Source organism: Dermacentor variabilis, chromosome 1 (assembly GCF_050947875.1).
Source record: "Dermacentor variabilis isolate Ectoservices chromosome 1, ASM5094787v1, whole genome shotgun sequence".
NCBI classification, from domain to species: Eukaryota; Metazoa; Arthropoda; class Arachnida; order Ixodida; family Ixodidae; genus Dermacentor; species Dermacentor variabilis.
The window spans coordinates 174,681,207-174,700,140 of NC_134568.1; the positions used below are offsets into that span (position 1 = coordinate 174,681,207).

At 46.7% G+C, this 18,934-nt stretch overlaps 1 protein-coding gene across 14 annotated transcripts in view; it reads left to right on the plus strand.

The window, feature by feature from the left end:
- LOC142588201 (prolyl endopeptidase FAP-like) overlaps positions 1–18,934 on the plus strand; it is a 501,149-nt gene that overhangs the window by 474,150 nt on the left and 8,065 nt on the right. For all 14 annotated transcript variants that reach the window (XM_075699759.1, XM_075699816.1, XM_075699733.1 and 11 more), the window contains 5 exons: positions 4,596–4,819; positions 5,847–5,945; positions 6,004–6,274; positions 6,793–7,124; positions 16,248–16,321. In XM_075699759.1, the coding sequence (XP_075555874.1) occupies positions 4,596–4,819; positions 5,847–5,945; positions 6,004–6,274; positions 6,793–7,124; positions 16,248–16,321 (1,000 nt within the window). The remainder of the gene's footprint in view (positions 1–4,595; positions 4,820–5,846; positions 5,946–6,003; positions 6,275–6,792; positions 7,125–16,247; positions 16,322–18,934) is intronic.

Below are 18,934 nucleotides of genomic sequence, written 5' to 3' on the forward strand. Positions count from 1 at the left end.
CAAGAATGTATTTATTTAAATCCTTTTTACGCGGCATATGCAATCACGTATGTGGTACGTATCCACAGTTCCAAGACAGGACGAGAAGGAGGAAAAACTTCATTTTCGTCAGATGTTAGACTTTGAATTACTGGGTTCTTTCTTCTGCCAGGCGGCATGTGGTGGCCGTAAGCCCTTGACTTTCGGCGATCTCCAAAGCCCAGTTGACGGTCCGCAGCTGGACCGCGGGATCAGAGTTGGACACCGCTACCTCGCAGTCCGAAGTGCCATTAAGTTGGAGTTCTGCCTTAGCCTTTAGCGCAGGGAAGTCGCTCAATATAAGTCTCAGGTCTGCTTTATGGGCGTCGCAGTTTTTGCATTTAGGTGAGAAGCAGCCCGGATATATTAGTGAGTACTGCAAATGAGCCAGTCTGCAACGGTTTCTAGGTAACCTGTTGCAGTTTGTCCAGCGATTTATGTGGAGGGAGGTATTTTTGTCCAGCTTCGCGGTAGTGCATAGTAATTTCGTGGAACGTCACCATACGATCTCTCGCTAAACCCAGGTCGAGGCCTCCCACCGCCCGGTTGACAACAAAGGCATACACGCCTCGTAGTCCGAAGGTGGTCTATTTGGCCGATACCGCTGGAGCGACCGAAAAATTATGTGACCCTTCCGTGGCACTAACTGTCGTTTCAATGGTTTAGCCAGCTTGCGCTACTAAGCACGGGTCGCGGGATCACATCCCGGTCGCGGCGGCCGCATTTAGACGTGGGCGAAATGCAAAAACGCCCGTGTCCCGTCCACTGGGGGCACATTAACGATCCTCTGGCGGCCAAGAGAAATCAGTAGTCCCCCACTACGGCATACCTCATAACCAAATAGTGGTTTGGGCACGTAAAACCCTAGAAATGAACGGTTCAGCCAGCGAGGTGAAGTTACCTCAGTCGTTCCTCTGAAGCGCGGTACTACTAGGAACGCCGTGGGACAGTTGTCTAAATCCAACGAGTGCATACGGAATGCGGCATTCGCTTATTCACCAGGATATAAGCGAACATTTTACAGCTACACTCACAGCCGTCTATAGATGCAGTAATGGTGTTGAGCAGCGTGCGTCAGCGCCATCTAGCGTAGTTCGCTAAGTCGAGACAATTTTCCCCTCAGTAAGCGGTGCCTTATCGGCAGGTCTTATTGCCTCACTTCTCTTTGTGCAGTGAAGACAGCTGCTGTACGTGAGCGGTAGGTCATGCGGTGCGATAAAACAAGCAGTCGCATTGCACCTTGGCGGCTGCTCAGGCTTGCCACGAGTACGGCGCGGAATAAAAGGGAGCAGTGAAAGCCGCTCACATAGTGGGAAGCATGAGGGGCGACGATCGGTCCTTTGGCAAGGCGTGCTCAAAGGAAGCAGTCTCGAACCAGTGGCCTACGGTGGACGGCAGGCACGCACATCTGAGGACATCGCTCCCGCACTCTATGTATACAAGTGTGTCGCTGGCTTACTCATACAGAACAGCCGTACCTAGAGAGCATCAAAGAAAAGCGTAAATGTCAAGCGACGCGACTAATCTGGGCCCCTATTCACAAAAGAGCTTGCGCGGGAGAATTGTTCGCAAGAGCACATTCAAGCCAATCCTTATGCTGGCCATATTATTACCGAAGGCGACCAAACAATGTCCAATAGCACTAACGAATGAAAATCTTTGTGAATTCGGACCCTGTTCTACCGCATTACTGCGTGATCTTGATAAATAAGCCGTCTGAGCTTTCGCAAGACAATGATGTAAGATTGAGTAATCGACGGCATCAAAATACATCCTACCGTTGTTTCCTTTTTTCCGTGTTCGTACCTTTCGCCCCTTGCAGTCTGCAACTTAGCGTACATTCTTGTTTTTATGTTTTCCTTTTGCGCTTCTTTGAGATGTCTTTGGCTCTTCAGAGCAGACAAGGATGCATGTGGCAGTCTGACACATTAGTACCTTCAGCTCAAGCTACCACACATCCTTGTCGCCTCCTCTGCACAGAGCGGATCCGATTAGGAAGGTTAGCATGTTTGTTCAGGTGAAGTGTTTGGCCGGTTTGTTGGCCGCCTGCTTTCTGTTTAGGGGCCGTATAACGTAAAACTATTCCAATATGTTTTTCTTCCAATCTCCTGACGTCAAATTTGCGTAACCGCCGACGCAAGCATCGGGCGGTCACCCGCAGGGTTGTCTGAACACACCAATCAAACGCTCCCCACGTTCATAGGAGGTCACTTTTGTTTGCTTGAAACACGAATAACATTGCTTGCACTGAGCGGCTTGTCTTATCTAATTGGCTGACAAAACGCGAGGAGCACGCTCAAGTGGAGAGGGATTCGATGGGGCCGAACCACTGCACTGAATATATATAACCGGATGAAGAGGGTGGTGCCGGCGTGTCCGATTGGTCCGCTTTCTCTTACTTAGCTTGCGGTGGCTCCTCGACAATCGCGGTGGCATGCAACGGAAGCTTAAGAATGACGCTAAAACGGACCCTCAGCAAAGAAGAGTTGGCAGAACGATGTCGTAAACGTGCCGAAAGTTCTCGAAAACGTTACACGGCCATGCAAAAAGATTTATTACACGCAAATAAACCCATGCTCTCCGGCAGTGGCGAGTAGCCAATGCCGGAGCGATTGGCGGCAGCCATCTTTTATTCCTTTTGGAACGGGGCAGCCTGCGGCTTTTCAGAAGAAAATTCAGTTTTGTTCGGCATATTAATGCATCTTTAACGCGTATGCGTCACTTTGGCGCGGTAAGTTTTTGCGGTTTTGTGACGTCGCGTGAGAGGCAGGTGAAGTTGGTGCAGCCCGAAAACTTTTGACCAATAGCCGAGGGCTAATGGCAAAAAGGCGTCGAATCAGACATAACTATTTTTCTTTTTTTCGATCAAAATATGCATAATCAGTGTGTTCACGTCATATCAGATGGGGAACTATCGTGGTTTTCGTAACGTCGCGTGACAGACAGGTGAAGGGGGGGGGGGGGATCCAAAAAGGTTTTTGACCAATCGCGGTGGGCTGATTGAAAGAATTGGAATAGAAAAGTTTGGAATAGTTTTACGTTATAGCGCCCTAGGTTTGGTTCTTTTTCCTGATAGCCCGGGGAATATAAAGTTCTTTATCGGCCATCCGGAGTACGTTGCGAAATGTATAAAGAAAATTATCTTGAGCTGCAATTACAGAAGTGAATAGCCAAGCGTCTGTATACGTGGGCTAGACATCGCATATAACATGGGCTCCTTGAATTGCATAATTTTTGCGTAGCATAACTTCTGTATGCAGATCAATACTACTTTTCGTGTGCCTAATTGCCGTTGATATGTTGTAAAGTGTTAATCAGTGACTGCATTTCGTCTTTCAGGTTGCCTCCTGTGCACAAAGTGTTTTTCAAGCAGCGCTATTTAAGAAGCCTACTTATGTAGTTCTTTTACTTTAGTAAATGTCGTAAGCTTTCTGTGGACTTGTGTCATTACTATTTGTTCGCTATTATAACGTAAAAATTATTATCGAGTCTGTCCGGACGTATCAAAATTTTGTTTGGTGGCCCTGGTGAGCACAGGGTTTGCATACCGTCGAATCAAAATAATTCAGCTCAATTATTATTTAGTGCACCACTACAAGTCGAATAAAAAAATGAAAAGGCATCCACCGTCCAATCTTCCTCCTCCTCCCACACGTCCGTTGCCGTGTAGCTTATTGAGGTTTAGGGGGCATAACTGCGTGAGCACGCCAATACGGCAGTCGACAATGCGCACACAATGCCTCTTCATTTTCTCGTGAGCGTACATTTCCGTGCAGTCAGCTTACAGCAACATGAACAGCTCTTGAACTTAGGCTTCGCTTATGATTTGGACTAACTAACGAATGCTTGAGAGTCTTGTCCATTGTCGTCTATCAGCCTAAATTAATTAGGCGTAACTGCCTGTTCACTGCAGTACGATAGCTTCTCCCACGATTTTGCCGTTGCCTCGCTCCAGCATCTCCCACTAAGTAATTGCGTATTTGCTGGACAAGCCTTTCCTTTCCTGAAGAGGAAGCCTTGGCTTGGCGCCAACTTCCCTGTTCTGTTACGCGCGAAACGCAGAAATGCTCTCGTTTCACAACCACTGAACCCATTTGCATTCAGTTCGTTTCATGTGAGAGAAAGCCAAGCTCTACCGGCTATTGGAAGCGGAATATGTATTTAGGGGCTGAAATTATTTTTTTATATTGCCGTGAATTGGCAAATTAAAAGAAATATACAAGCACAAAGTTTACTACTCCGTAAAGCTCTGCAGCCAAAAAACGATGTGTCACAATTGTGTAAACTCTGTTCCCTAGATTGTCTAACTCGAACAAGTACGACGGTTTAGCTTACAACTTACGCGAAATTTTTACACTGTATACTCGAGTTCCGTAAATTACCTGCTAACAAATTAATTTCATATTAGCACGTGAAAGTGACTTCGTTCGCTTAATTTCATTGAAAATGGCGAAAATTGGGATTTCTCAAGCTGGGTGAATGAAACAGCCAGGACCATGATGGTGCCGCAATTGGGTTACACAGGGCGTTTTGGTATGCGTACTGCCGTGGTCTCAGACAAGTGCTCACCACCGCAGGTTCTACCGAAGCACGCGCGAAGGCCGGCCCGGTGAGTCGCATGTGTATCAGGTGCCGTTCGACAAAGAGGGCACTCAGTCGGTGTGCCTGACCTGCGACTTGGGCGATCAGTGCCTCTACAACAACGCCTGGTTCTCTCACGACGCCGAGTTCTACGTGCTCGAGTGTCTCGGCCCGGGCGTGCCCTGGGTGGCACTCTACAGCACGGCCGACAATAAGCAGCGTAAGTGGCTGCACAACAGCACCCGCACCTCCTAGCCGCCCAATACCAACGCTTCGTGAAATATTTGAACATCCACGCGCGACATCAAAATATTTAGTCACAGGGGCTGTAGTTCACGAAGAAGTCCAAGTTGGGAACCTACGAAAAAGACAAGAATAGCTGCTCTAACATGCAAGTACTCATTAACTGCTTCGCGCAGCACTCGGAACTGTCGTTCCAATAAACTGTACACCATATTAGCTGCCTGCTATGCCCGTGCTTGGATTTTCGCCTTCTTTAACGACAATTAGCTGCAGGCACTCGACCTGTGTGGGGTGGGTAAAATTAACGTAGTGACATCATCTACGTGGTGCAGTATCAACTGCGTCTACGTGTTTCCGCAATGTGGGACTTCCCTTCTTCGTGAGATTTCACTCTTCAAAGACAGCAATGAATTCGTATCTACACGTCAATTAAGTAAATAAGGTGGCCCAGTCTTCTTTTTTTTCTTTTTTCTAGCATTGAAGTACGAATGTTCCGAGCATTGTTCCAAAGCCGAAAGAAGTTACGGTGCTCTGACCGACGTAAAGAAGCTAATCTTGAATGTTGGTTTAGTGCCAACTTCAGCGTCGTGTTTAGAAGGTCTGTGAAAGCTTCGTTCTTGTTCTTGAGAAAGGCGTTTTGCTCAATTATTTGGCTCAGTGGCAAATAACCTCGCGCACGTAAGTGCGAGCATTTAGGGCGTACCGTAACTTGTAATAAACTATCCGCTATACATCCAACAGATCCTGCCAGCCGTATTTCTCACATGCGGCTACCGTCTGTAATAACGAACGGTGGATTCGAGGTCACCTGTTGAAATTAATCACCTATGGACAATGAACCTTCATCGGAGCGACGAATTGCTCTGTTATGCCCGATTCGGCACATTTCCTCAGAGACTTTCGGCCACCATGAAACCCTGAAAAATGCGATGGTGGTAGTCCCCTGCGAGTGAGTCTTGTAGCAATGCATATTCGTTTACCAAATTTCGTTTCCTTCTTCTCAGTGGAGATGCTGGAGTCCAATGCGGAGCTGCGGGAGCTCGTGGAAAACCGTGCCATGCCTCAAGTGCGCAACCTTGTCGCCCCCCTACCTGACGGATACAGTGAGTGCCCTTCGTTGCTGTAATGGGAGACGAGTGCGAAACACGGTGCCTCTTGCAGACGCGTCGGTGCGGCTTCTGCTGCCACCGGGACTGCGTGACGAGGAAGTGCTCAAGTACCCGTTCCTGGTACACGTATACGGGGGTCCCGGGTCCCAGCAGGTGACGGAGCTGTTCCGCATCAACTGGGGCCACTACCTGGCCAGCCGCAAGGGTGTCGTCTATGGCCTCGTTGACGGCCGCGGCTCGGGACTCCAGGGCGACCGGCGGCTGCACCAGGTCTACCGCCGCCTGGGCACCGTCGAAGTCGAAGACCAGCTCAGGGTCGCCAGGTAGCGCAATATGGTTGAAAAGATGGCGACGCGCAGCCTTTGCCAAAAGCTCCGAATTTGCTAAACTGCGGGGAAGCTTCTGTATTATTCTTGATGCTCTGGAGCTACGCAAAAAGAGAAAAATCGGAGCAGAAGTGATATCCTCTCAATACCTAGAGCCTTGGAACGCTGAAAGTTCCACAGAGTCTCGAATATGGGGTCGGGCAGTAGCTCCGGGCATACACTTTATGTTTTTTGAAACTTTTGAACAAATTTGTGCAATACCTGAGTTGAGCTTGAAGGGAACATCGTGCGCGTCCACGACTGCCGAGGGGTCGAGCAGTGGCATTCCCACGTCCTGTGCAACGAGAGTGAGAGTGTGTGCCTGTGAGAGATAGAAAACTTGCACATGAAGCAATTTCACTCAGATGTGTGTGTTTCCTTTCTTTATCGGCTTGTCTGATGTTCTGATACTTTTCGTACGAACTCTGGAGTGTCAGCGGTAGAAAACCTAACCCGCTTCCGTGTCTCGCCCGCAGGCACCTCAAGAACGAGCTGTCGTTCATCAGCGGCGAGCACATGGCCATTTGGGGCTGGTCGTATGGCGGCTACGTATCGGCTATGGCGCTGGCCAACGGTGGCCCGGGCAACAACGGCAACGACACGCCGCATGAAAGCGGCTCGGCTGTCTTCCAGTGCGCCATCTCGGTGGCACCAGTCAGCAACTGGCTGTACTACGACTCCGCGTACACAGAGCGCTACATGGGGCTGCCCCGCGACAACCTAGCCGGGTACGAGCGTGCAGACCTCACACGCGCCGCCGCCAGGCTCAAGGGAAAGAAGTTCCTGCTCGTGCACGGCACAGCCGACGGTCAGTGCCGCCTTTGACCGGCGCCAAGCTTTAGTTACCACTCATCACAACGGTGCTCTATGGATTGCGTTTGCGCTGTCTGCTAGATTATCCTGGTTCGAGACGTCAGTGGCAGACGTTTAAAGTGACGGAAGCCTCTCGCTGTGCAGCGACACGGCCTCTTGATGAAGGCGGAGTCCGCGGCATGCGCTCAAAACGGCCCGGCACGCCTGGTATAGCTTCTGCCGCGGCGGCGCCAGTCAGGGATGGTGGCCCCAGACCATGCCTTAGACGCTTGCTGTGCGATTGCCATCGTAGGGGTTTCGATAGCCACCTGTATTTATATTGCTAACGGCCAGTTGTAGGTTTATGCTTGATTAAATACTGGAACGATAACTGTTGTCTCTGAATGCAGCTGCGCTCGTCTCCGGTGCTTTTTAAAGCGCAAAGAAAAGATGAAAGAGAGGGAGACGACAGGACAAGGCGATTATTCGCAACTGAAAGATCTTATTCAACAAGCATAACATATATGCATTATATACGGTAGTGAACAAATAGTTATTATATTTGCATTTGTATCCTGTGACCTGTGGCCCTATAAAGTAAAACTATTCCAATATGTTTTTATTACAATCTCCTGACGTCAAAATTGCGTAACCGCCGATCCAAGCATCGGGCGGTCAACCACAGGGTTGTCTGAACAGACCAATTAAACGCTCTCCTTGTTCATAGGAGGTCACTTTTGCTCGCTTGAAAAACGAATAACATTGCCTGCACTGTGCGGCTTGTCTTATCTAATTGGCTGGCAGAAGGCGAGGAGCCCCCCCCCCCCCAAGTGAAGAGAGACTCTATGGGGCCGAGTCACTGCACTGAAATTCGATAACCGGATGAAGAGGGTGGTGGCGGCGTCTGCGATTGGTCCGCTTTCCTTCGCTTAGCTTGCGGAGGCGGGTTGAAAATCGCGGCGACATGCAACGGCAGCTTAAGAGTGACGCTAAAACGGATCCTCACCAAAGAAGGGTTGGCAGAGCGAGGTCGTAAACGTGCCGAAAGTACTCGAGAACGTTACACGGCCACGCTAAATGTTTTATTATTCGCAAATTAATAAATCTATGCTCTCCGGCAGGCGCGAGTAGCTAGTGCCTGAGCGATCGGTGGCAGGCATCTTTTCTTCCTTTCGGAACGGGGCAGCAGAAGAAAATTCAGTTTTGTTCGGCATATTAATGCATATTTGATGCGCACGCGTCACTTTGCCGCGGTGAGTTTTGCGGTTTTGTGACGTCGTGTGACAGGCAGGTGAAGTGGGTGCAGCCCGAAAACTTTTGACCGATATCCGAGGGCTAATGGCGAAAAGGCGCCGAATCAGAAATAACTATTTTTCTTTTGTTCGGTCATATCATGCATAATCAGTGTGTACACGTCATATCAGATGGGGAGCTATCGCGGTTTTCATACACACAGGTGAAGGTGGTGGGCGGTCCAAAAATGTTTTGACCAATCACGGAGGCCTGATTGCCGAATTGGAATAGAAAAGTTTGGAATAGTTTTACGTTATAACGCCCCTTAACTGCTCAGAATGATGGTGCTGCGTTATGCCAGATTGCTATCCCAGAGCCATAGTCACTTACTTTATTAATATAATAGCAAGGTGCCTACCAACCGGGAAAACTGGGAAAACTGGGAAAACCGGGAATTCTCAGGGATTTTGAGTAGTCTGGAAAAACTCGGGGAAAACTCAAGGAATTTGTGCCTCTATCAGGGAAAATTAGCTGTAATATTATTGAAAGCGTCGAAATCCGCGGTAATGCTGGCTCGAGTAACAGACAGGAATCGTAATGAATCGTCTGTGACGTCCTGTCGTCGGCTGGAGCAGTTGCCAGTGTACAGTCAACGACCGACTTTTCGGATTCCCGATGATTTGAACGGCTTCGCGGCACCACCACGTACCCCATAGAGTCAATGTATCAGAACGTCTGAAATTTCGGACGCAAGAACTCTTCACCGTCCGATTTTCCGGACGTTTTGCCATGACCGCAGGTCCGAAACGGCATTAATCAAAGCCACCACCGCTGCCATTTTGATTAACTTGCCGCCTCGAACCGGTGCTCTCGCACGCAGATCCGCTGGCAGCCGTAGCCACCACTGCGGCAACGCTAGACCTATAGCTGCTTCTACGTTCGCTATGAAGCTTCTTGCCGTTGGTTGCCGTGTTTTAGAGCGCAGCTCTTTGGCGTCCGTTCCTGGGTTTCGCGTCGTCGTCGGCGTTGTCGTCGGCCTCGTAACCAGCTCCGCCCCCCTTTCATCCCCCCAGCGCTAGCAGCGACCGACTGATACCGCTGGATGCCGCTGACGCCGCTAGAGAGTCAAGATAACGTGACTGCATAGAACACCGTCGCCGCCATGCAGAAAGAGGAGGAAAGGGTCCCCCCCCCTGTTCTTGTGTGGCGGATAGGGTGCTCTTCAGTTGCCGACGCGCCGGTTATTTCACGTAGGCCCCGGCACGTCGACGAATACGTGACCACCTTCCCACGGCTAGACCTGGTTCTTAGCGCTGCGGAAGCGAGGGTATCATATTGTTTGTGTCGGCATCGGCGGCGTTGTCCCTGAAACCAACTCCGCAGCTGGGGTTGACTCACTATCGGCGTCAGCGGCATCAGTCAGTCGCTGCTATCTCTTCCCTCCTCCCTTTATCGTGTTGTCCGCTTGCTGCGCGCGCTTCTGCCCCCATCGTTTGCCGCTGGGTGTACACGCCGCCCCCCTCCCCCCTCTTCCTGCGAGTCTCCGGTTGTCAAAGCGCCGGCTCGAACTTAATTCCTTTCTTCGCTCCTCCTCCAATGCAACCCCTGTGCGGTGGCAATCAGAGAGCCAGATCGGTGGCGGCGGATCTGTATATGTGCACCGCCCGAGCCGAAATTGCCGCTGCCGTTCGCCCTGTGCGGTGGCAATCAGAGAGCCAGATCGGTGGCGGCTTGACATAAAGACAAACAGCAATTTCCTAACACTTATGCGGGAGAACATCCCGTTCCTCTCGCTCGTAACGCGTCCCACGGCTGTGACAACCTCGCGAGGCACTTGTATAGATCTCGTCTTTGAGAATCAAGCATTGGTGTACCAAGTCGAACATATATCAGTCTATTTCTCCGACCACAAAGCTTCCTTCATGACTGTCAAGAACTGTTAGTGGAGTCTTTGTTAAAGGAATACGTGTGAAAAATTAAAAAAAATTCTGTGATAGCGCATACATGTGTTGCTCGATTTCTTTGCCTCAATCTATCGAAAAGGTGAAACAGCTTATTTGCTGCGCTCAAATTTCGCATTAGGAAGTAACGTAATCGTCGGTAATTTTTTCTTTTTCCTTCTCGCTGTGCGCGACACCACCTAGGAACGACGCAAAGAACCTAATAGTTATAAATTGCAGTAGTCACACGTACTACTATTTGAAAACGTGTTTGGGCTTGAGAAGAAAAAATACATTTTTTTATTGAAAGAATTCGCTGCTGTCAGCAATGGCACGGACTCCGTCTTTGTGGTCCTCGCGATTGGCTTAGAAGCTTGGAAAGCACGGTGCGTTGGATAATGCCGGTCCCCAAAAGTCAGCTTCGCCTCTGTACAGAAATGTTACTTGGTGAAGCATACAGTAAAGTGTTGCAGTGAAGCATAACAAGCGTGGCAAGGGGCTATTGCCACGGGACACAGTATGTATTCCTTAATTATACACGCGTGCACCCGGTATTTCCTGTCACAGTACGCGCACCGATATACCTAATACGTGTACCGACAGGCCTTCAGAGCGTTTTCGAATGTACCTGTGGCGGTTTGAGCCCCTGAGGGCAGTAAATGACATACATTTATCTTTTTCCAACTGGCCGATATTTCGGACGTTTTCGCGGCCCCTAGGGAGTTCGAAAAATCGGACATGGACTGTGCAACTGACCAAGAAGATGATTCAAATGGTGGAAGGAGGACAAGAACAGAAAGGACCTACGCATTGAGGAATGAACGGGAAAGGAAGCGTGCTGCCGCCTTTTTGAAGGAGGTTGAGCTCAAAAAACAAAGTGTTGGCTGATGCCGAGATGCAGGTGTCCCTCATCCAAACCAAAATAAACTCTTTAAAGCAGTGAAACACAACGCGTCGTACGCGGGCTGAGAGTATGTCAGGACAGTTGAGGTTGACTTACGAGCTGCTGAGAGAGAATCTCAATTGTGACAAAGTTCGGGCCTCATACCACTGAGCTCGCTATCAATTGATAGAAATAGCTTATATTCGAAAATATTTGCTTCTGTATGCGTCTCCTTTTTATTCGTATTTGAGAATGTCCGACTCGATTTGCAATTTATTTTGAAGACATTTTATTTGCTGTGCATTTTACTAACCCCTCCCTTCTGTTCTCTTTTTGAATGACATAAACACTACTCCTTAGTATTCAAATTGGATTAAGTAGTTTTTTTATAATTTTTTTCATATGCTTACTATAGAACGACAGCATTGTTGGGCTGCTGAGCACGAGGTCGCGGGATCGAATCCCGGCCACGGCGGCCGCATTTCGATGGGGGCGAAATGCGAAAACACCCGTGTGCTTAGATTTAGGCGCACGTTAAAGAACCCCAGGTGGTCAAAATTTCCGGAGTCCTCCACTACGGCGTGCCTCATAATCAGAAAGTGGTTTTGGCACGTAAAACCCCAAATATTATTATTATTATTATTATTATTATTAGTGACAGCATTGGGCGATATGGTTTCAGCCCGTCTTGACATAAAACATAGTTCTGCATCACTCAGGGAATTTTGCACAGTAAGTCAGGGAAAACCTGGAAAACTCAGGGAATTTGGAAATGTCAACTTGGTGGACACCCTGAATAGTCTTACTTCTTTAATATAATAGTCTCTTACTTTATTTTATTAATAGACATCGTACTTTATTCACACTGCATAGTGCAACCACCGGGTACACAATTTGCGTATTCTAAGTATGTATCATAAGAAAACCATAATATTAACTAGTAGTAAAAGCACGTGCGTGCTAGTGAGAGAAATTTTAATAATAGGTGGGAAGGTTAGCCGAGCAAAGGCTTCGGCATGCTACTACAGGTTTATTATGCAGGGTGTCCCAGCTAACTTTAGCCAGAGTTTAAAAATATGCAAATGCCACGTAGCTGGACAGAACAAAGGTAATGTTGTTTGCCCTCGCTTAGAGGTTCTCAAAGTATTTTTGACATTCCGTCTAATTAGATAATTAGTCTTATTTAATTAATCAGCTCATCAAATATTATAATTAGATTAAAAGCACCAATAAGGAAATTGCAGAGTGGCATGAAAAACTCCCGATACAGCTTTCTGTTCCTCAATACGTGCTACATAAAAGTGTTTTTCCGAGCGTGAAAGAAGCCCGCAAATGCACGAAAAATTGCCGCGCGACTGGCTGCTCGAGGCACTTTGCGTTTATTCGTGGGCTACTTTCACGCTCGGAAAAAAAAAACACTTTTATGTAGCACGTATTGAGGAACAGAAAGCTGTATCGGGAGTTTTTCATGCCACTCTGCAATTTCCTTATTGACACTTTCCACCTAATTATAATACTTGAGATGTCGTTTAAGACTAATTATGTCATTAGGCTGAATGAAAAAATATAGTTTGAGTATCTCCAAGCGACGGCAAACAATATTACTTTTGTTCTGTCCAGCTATGTGGCATTTGTATATATTTAAACTCTGGCTAATGTTAGCTGAGACACCCTGTATAACAAGAGATCAAAGGGAGAGGTAAAAGAAAAAGAAAGAAAAAAAAACGCACATACATCCACTCGCACAGAAACTCGGAATGGGGCAGCAGTGAGCTCCATGAAATGAAGAAAGTGAAACTTTATGGCACCGTCAACAGCCAAAATGTTCTCGATTTCTGTAGTGCAGCCAAAAGGTTACAGATGGATATAATATTTGCTCACTTACGAGGCCATAAACTTCACTTTCTGCTTTGTTCATTTCATGGTGCTCACTGCTGCAATTTTCCAAGTTTTTGAGCGATTGGATCCGTGTGCGCTTTGTCTTTCAATTAATTTTCAAAGCGTCCTTCGAAATGCATTGGTGTTCGAGTTACATTTGAGGAAACCGCTGTTTCATGCATTAAAGCACAAAGAGTAACTGGAACATGAACGCATTTCGACGGACACTTTGAAAATTAATATCTCGTAACTGGTGCTGTCCAGATAATTCGTTCCAAGTGCATACGCCGTGCGAAATCAGCGGCTATAATTCGTAAATTGAAATATGTGGCGTAAAGTAAATAATTGAAATATTAATTAGCGTAATTACTTTAATTATTCAATTGGACATTTCAATTTTTCGTATAAGTAATGGTCGCCTCATCGAGTAATTTAGATCAAGGGTTACAATTGTGCTCTCTGCCATTGACAATCTTTAAAAATATTGGTGCAGTTAAAAATAAACACACACCTTGTATATTAAACCTGTAGCATGCCAAACCTTTTGCTCGGCTAATCTTCTCACCTAGCACTAAAATTTATCTCACCAGCGCGCAAGTATTTTCACTACTGGTTGATATTACGGTTTTCTTGTGATACATTGTTGGAAAACGCAAATTATGTACACGGTGGGTGGGCTAGGCGGTGTGAATAAAGTGTGATGACAGTGCGTGTTTAAGAGACTATTTCCCTAAGCTAGCAATCTGGCATAACGCAGCAGCAACATCTTGAGCACCAACATTCTGAGTTTTGTGAGCAGTTCAGCTCACAGGGCCCAAATGCAAAATGTCAAACCTTTGGTTTATTGCTATATATATATATATATATATATATATATATATATATATATATATATATATATATATATATATATATACGCCTTCGTCTCGTTACAGCAAAACAGAACGGCCACTCGAACGTAACGTACGCTGTGACTGCACATATCTTCCAGTTGAAGTGCCTACAGTCCCTGAACACAAGCAGCACCAGCGGAAGCTGCGGCGGCAATTATAAATACCATGTTTGCTGCGCGTTCATTCATTACCAGTGATGCTGGCAGGCCGCACCTTGTGAGCTTTGTTGGAGCGGCCGCGGCGGTGCATTTCGCAGTGCGCCCCCATCAATTATCGCACGAGAGGAGGCCAAGCTGCGGCCCGTGAGCTGCACGCCACTCTTCTCAGGTTTGCTTGCAGCTCTCGGTCGACTTTCCTCGGTCAAGCAGTCACTGTCCGATGCGGTATTAATATGCGCAATATTGCGCTAACTTTTGTTCAACTGGGCAATTTCCACGAACTTATGCATCGGCCGTCCTCGCGGACTAGACCACTGCTTCGTAGCGGCAGAACAAGCATTCAAAAGGCAGCTAGCCAACGGCATCTCGTGGTCTTCCGTGTTTCACCGCGGCTCTCGAGCAGTATACTGAACTCTTATGGGGATTTTTGAATAGCTACGTCTACAGTCTCCCCTGGATTACACCATTTATCATAGGAGCCTCGATAACTGCCAAGATTCAGGACAAAGGCGCGCCTGATGCCCACACGTCTGCATTGCGGAGTGAGAAGCGTGAGCAGTGGTGACTTTCAACTCATGCTCTCAAGAAAGTCATCCCGAACCTGTGACCTCCAGCAAACGACACCAACACGCTTCGGAGCTAAGCGGCCTTCGCGGCAACACGGCGCCCTCAGGTTCCGTCATGGGAGCGCATCGATACCGCGCGCTATAGACAAGTGTGTTTGGGCCTTGACGTGGCTCGAAGGCAAAGGGTGATGACTGAAACGCATGGCGCACATTTACGAGTTCTGTATTTTGTTAAATTTGATGCACTGCGAACAAAAGGCGCATTTGTTCTGTTCCCAATGCTGCACGACTGAACGAAGATGGCTGGGGAAAAGGCACCTTTCGCTTCCCACACAGATAGATATGTTTTCTTGCGCAAAGCTCCTATCAAGTATTTTCGTTTAAGAATGAACTTAACCTCTTGCCCTATCGTAAAGGCGAACCAGGACGCATACATAAACGGCCGGCTCATTAGAACTAGTTAGTCAGCCCACAAGTTAAATGAAGCATACCTCTAAATTCTTGCTGACGAAAGAAAAATCAAGTTTCGAAGCTCGCCTTTTTATCAGAATATGACATAGTTGTGTAAATGTTAAGATGATTACAAATTCACAGCAACAAAAAAGGATGTCAAGGTTACGAAATAGGAAATGTTCGAGTGCTTAAAGCAGGAAAAAAATACATATTAAATCGCACTGCACGTCTGTGTTTTCAAGCGCGCAATTCGTCAAGCGATGGTTTGACTCAGAACAGATATAGTATATCAGCCTTTTACCTATTAACTACTTAATGATGGAGTGGTCAAAACTTGAGACGTCCGTTTCGGTGCAGAAATACCAGGTCCTAAACGTAACGTCCGAAATTTATTAAAAAGTTCTTGCATTTAACTTATTTATGGACAAGTATGAAATTAATAGCTTCCATGAGCCAGTATATCGGATTCTTTTTTTCCTTTGCGAGTACAAAATGGTTCATTTAACTCAATGCAAACTTGGCCTAGCGAAGCATTTGTGGCTTCCTAGCGTATTAAATCTGAATAGCTCCCATGGCGTAGCTTCGGTTCAAGAATATTATCTTGCTCTTCCTTTATGGGATGCGACTTTATGCATAAAAGTTATTTGAGACATGTATATTTTTCATGAAAGATGAATCATTAGGTCAATTGAGATCGTGTGTTGCTGGTGCTGTTCGTAAAATATAAAAGGCAAAATTATCTGCTTTTCCAGAAAATTGAGTAACCATGAGCCTCAGCGCTCATAGTGCTATCCATTTAAGAGTAGCCGATTTCACTTTTAAGTGCAGCAGTATCAGGTTTTTTTTTTCAGTACAATATATTGTGTGCCTGAAATCGTCTTGCACCTGTATTTGTCCTTCATGTATTGCGCCAGTGTGTTTTTTTCTCTTTTGTTTACTTGCACTCTTTTTTATTAATCGGTTTTATATTATTGTGCAAAGATCTAGGTACGACACTTGATTTCATGATTGCGTACATTCTTATATTTCCTTGTTCACTTATTGTCTTGCTTGAGCTAATATTTCATTCTTTAAAAAGAAGTGTTGAAAGAATTAAGTGAACGTGTTCTGACGAAACGCTGTCTTTTTATTTCAGATAATGTTCACTTCCAACACTCGATGATGCTTGCTAAGGAACTGACCAAGAAAGGGGTTCTTTACAGAACTCAGGTGAGGAGAACTTGTACTATAATGTTCGGGCTAGGAGGGCGGCAAGGTATAGTTAAGGAGAAGTAGAAATAAATGCAGAAGAATCCTTCTTACACAAAACCACGCTGCACCTGCTCTCAGTCGCTCTACGCTCCCGTTCCCTTGCGAATCGCACAGCCATGAGCAATTGGTGAACCAGTCGTTCAGCGACGACCGATACGACGCGATGACGCACCACGCACATGAACAGACGAGATCGTTAGGTGTGGGGACGAAGAAGATAGGTCATAGCACTGACACGTGCACAGTAGCACGGGATACCCTGGAAAAGGTTTACGCGAGTGAATATCCTTACATAGCCTACCCAAGAACCTTCTCGTATACTCGACAGCGCAAGAGAAAAAGAGCATGCCGCAGCCTTGACAATGTATCATAGAAGGCAGAGTAAATCCCTCCACGTAACGTTGATATCGTTCGGAGCTCGCGAACGAACACCACTCACACCTCGAGTGAGCAGGTTCACGCTGCTCGCAGCGCTTGGGCACGGCCAAGGCGACTCCGTGGATAACAAAGAGAAGGAAGTAAGGTGGTAATTAGAAGATGCGTTTCCCTGGGTCATGTACCCACGTTTCCTTTGAGGGGCACTAGCTGCTAATTCTCGAACGATCACTGCCCATATAGCAATGGTCCTGCATCTGAATTGCGGCACTGTCGCTTGAACTCGCGTCTGGCGACGCGAGTTCAATAATACGTATGACAGTTCAATAATAAGTATGAGAGCAGTAGTCTTTGCCACAGAAGCGCGTCATACGTGATTATCCAAATGAATTAGTGCATAGCTAAGCTCGATATCCGCAGAATTTATCATTATGAATATAGCTCAGAATATATGTCAAACAGTTTTTTTTTCTCGATAACTCGACATTTCGTTGGCTACGTTTACATATGTGTATGATTGTGTAATGAAGAGGCTGCTGGCGCGTTCGGGAACTGTGCCCGTCATTTTCTTAAATTGCGCCTAAGCCACGGTACAATGAGCATTCTTGCATTCCGCCCCCATCAGAGTGTAACATCCTCGGCCAGGGATGGAACCCGCTCAGCAGCAGAACGCTGTAGCCACGACGGCAGTCATCAATTCCTTCTGCTCCAGCGGGAGGTCTAAAGAAGCGCGCAGGAGGAGAGGCAAACGAACCGCATGTTTCACACGCGCTAAAGCGTCTCAATTCCTGCTCAGTCAGTTTAGAAGAACATGTTGTTGGGCGAGTTGGTAGATATTAGCGAACATTGTTTAACTGCGCGAACAACCGGACCACAAAGACAGCATGGGACATGGACGGGCGCAGTCCATGTCCCATGCTGTCTTTGTGGTCCGTTTGTTCGCGCAGTTAAACAACGTTCGCTGCTCAGTCAGGTTGGGAGTGTCGACCTAAAAACCCGGCATCAGCTCGTGTTGTCATATGTTAACTCTTTTAATTTTATTGCAGTGGTATTTTATAAAAATCAACGGCCAGTATGACTTGCGCGGGCTCCTCCCCCCCCCCCAAAAAAAAAAGAAGAAAAGGAGCAATCGTTCGTTACCCCTTAGCGCTACTGACTGCCATTTTCCTGCGAACTACACAGAAGGAAAAAAACACCTGCCAAGTAAATTTAGAGCTCTTTTCAAGCATATCCCACACCGTGTGCCTAAATTTTCAGTATTATAGCGAACGATGGCTATAAACACTTTCGCTTACCCATCATCTGAGCAAGTGCAGAAAAATTCACCGACGATTGCGATACTCCCTCATGCGAAATTTGAGCACCGCTCTATGCGTGTTTTCATTTCGCGATATATTGAGGCAAAGACTTTGAGAGAGACATGCAGCAGAGTCGGCAATCGTCGAAAATCTGATCTATGGGTCAAGCGCGTCGGCTTTTATACGTGACACGTTGAAGGTTCCACTGCAATCGCTGGTGCCGCTTGGCTTCTAGAAAGTACTACACAGTTCGCGTCGTGCATACAATCAGATTGCAAAACAATCGCAAGCTGTGACAACCGAAACAAGCGCGAGCGGGAGTTGACGCGAGCAGACAGTAGTACGAAACGAGCGGTCCGGCTGAGACCAGATACGAGTATGCATCGAGCGGTCGGGCGGGTTTGAAGTTCGAAGTTTATTCTGATAAAAAGCATATACAAAGGGGGTATGATATTGTACAGAAGGACATCCCATAGTGAAAACACTGTATGGGGACCTGCTATGATATGTTACATGAAATGAGAAACTACTAACCAGTAAAAAAGAGCAATAAGAAACAATTACAATACAATACGAGCACTAGCACAATTAATAATAAAATAATTAAGTACAAACATTTCAGTGATTAAGCAGTTCTAGTCAATGAATACATAGTCATTATTCAGCAAAAAACGATAAAAGACAGGTTATTTCATTTGTCAAGTTGTGTTATTGGTTACGAATGAAATCACAAATCAAACGCTTAAATGATGACACGGAAACAGCAGCTTTAATATTATAAGATAAAGAATTCCACGATTTAATTAAAAGAAAGCCAACTCTTTGTGTACCATAGTTGGTGCACACTTTTGGAAGTAAAAATTGTTTGGAGAAAAACGTGTGTAATTTGTATTGGTAA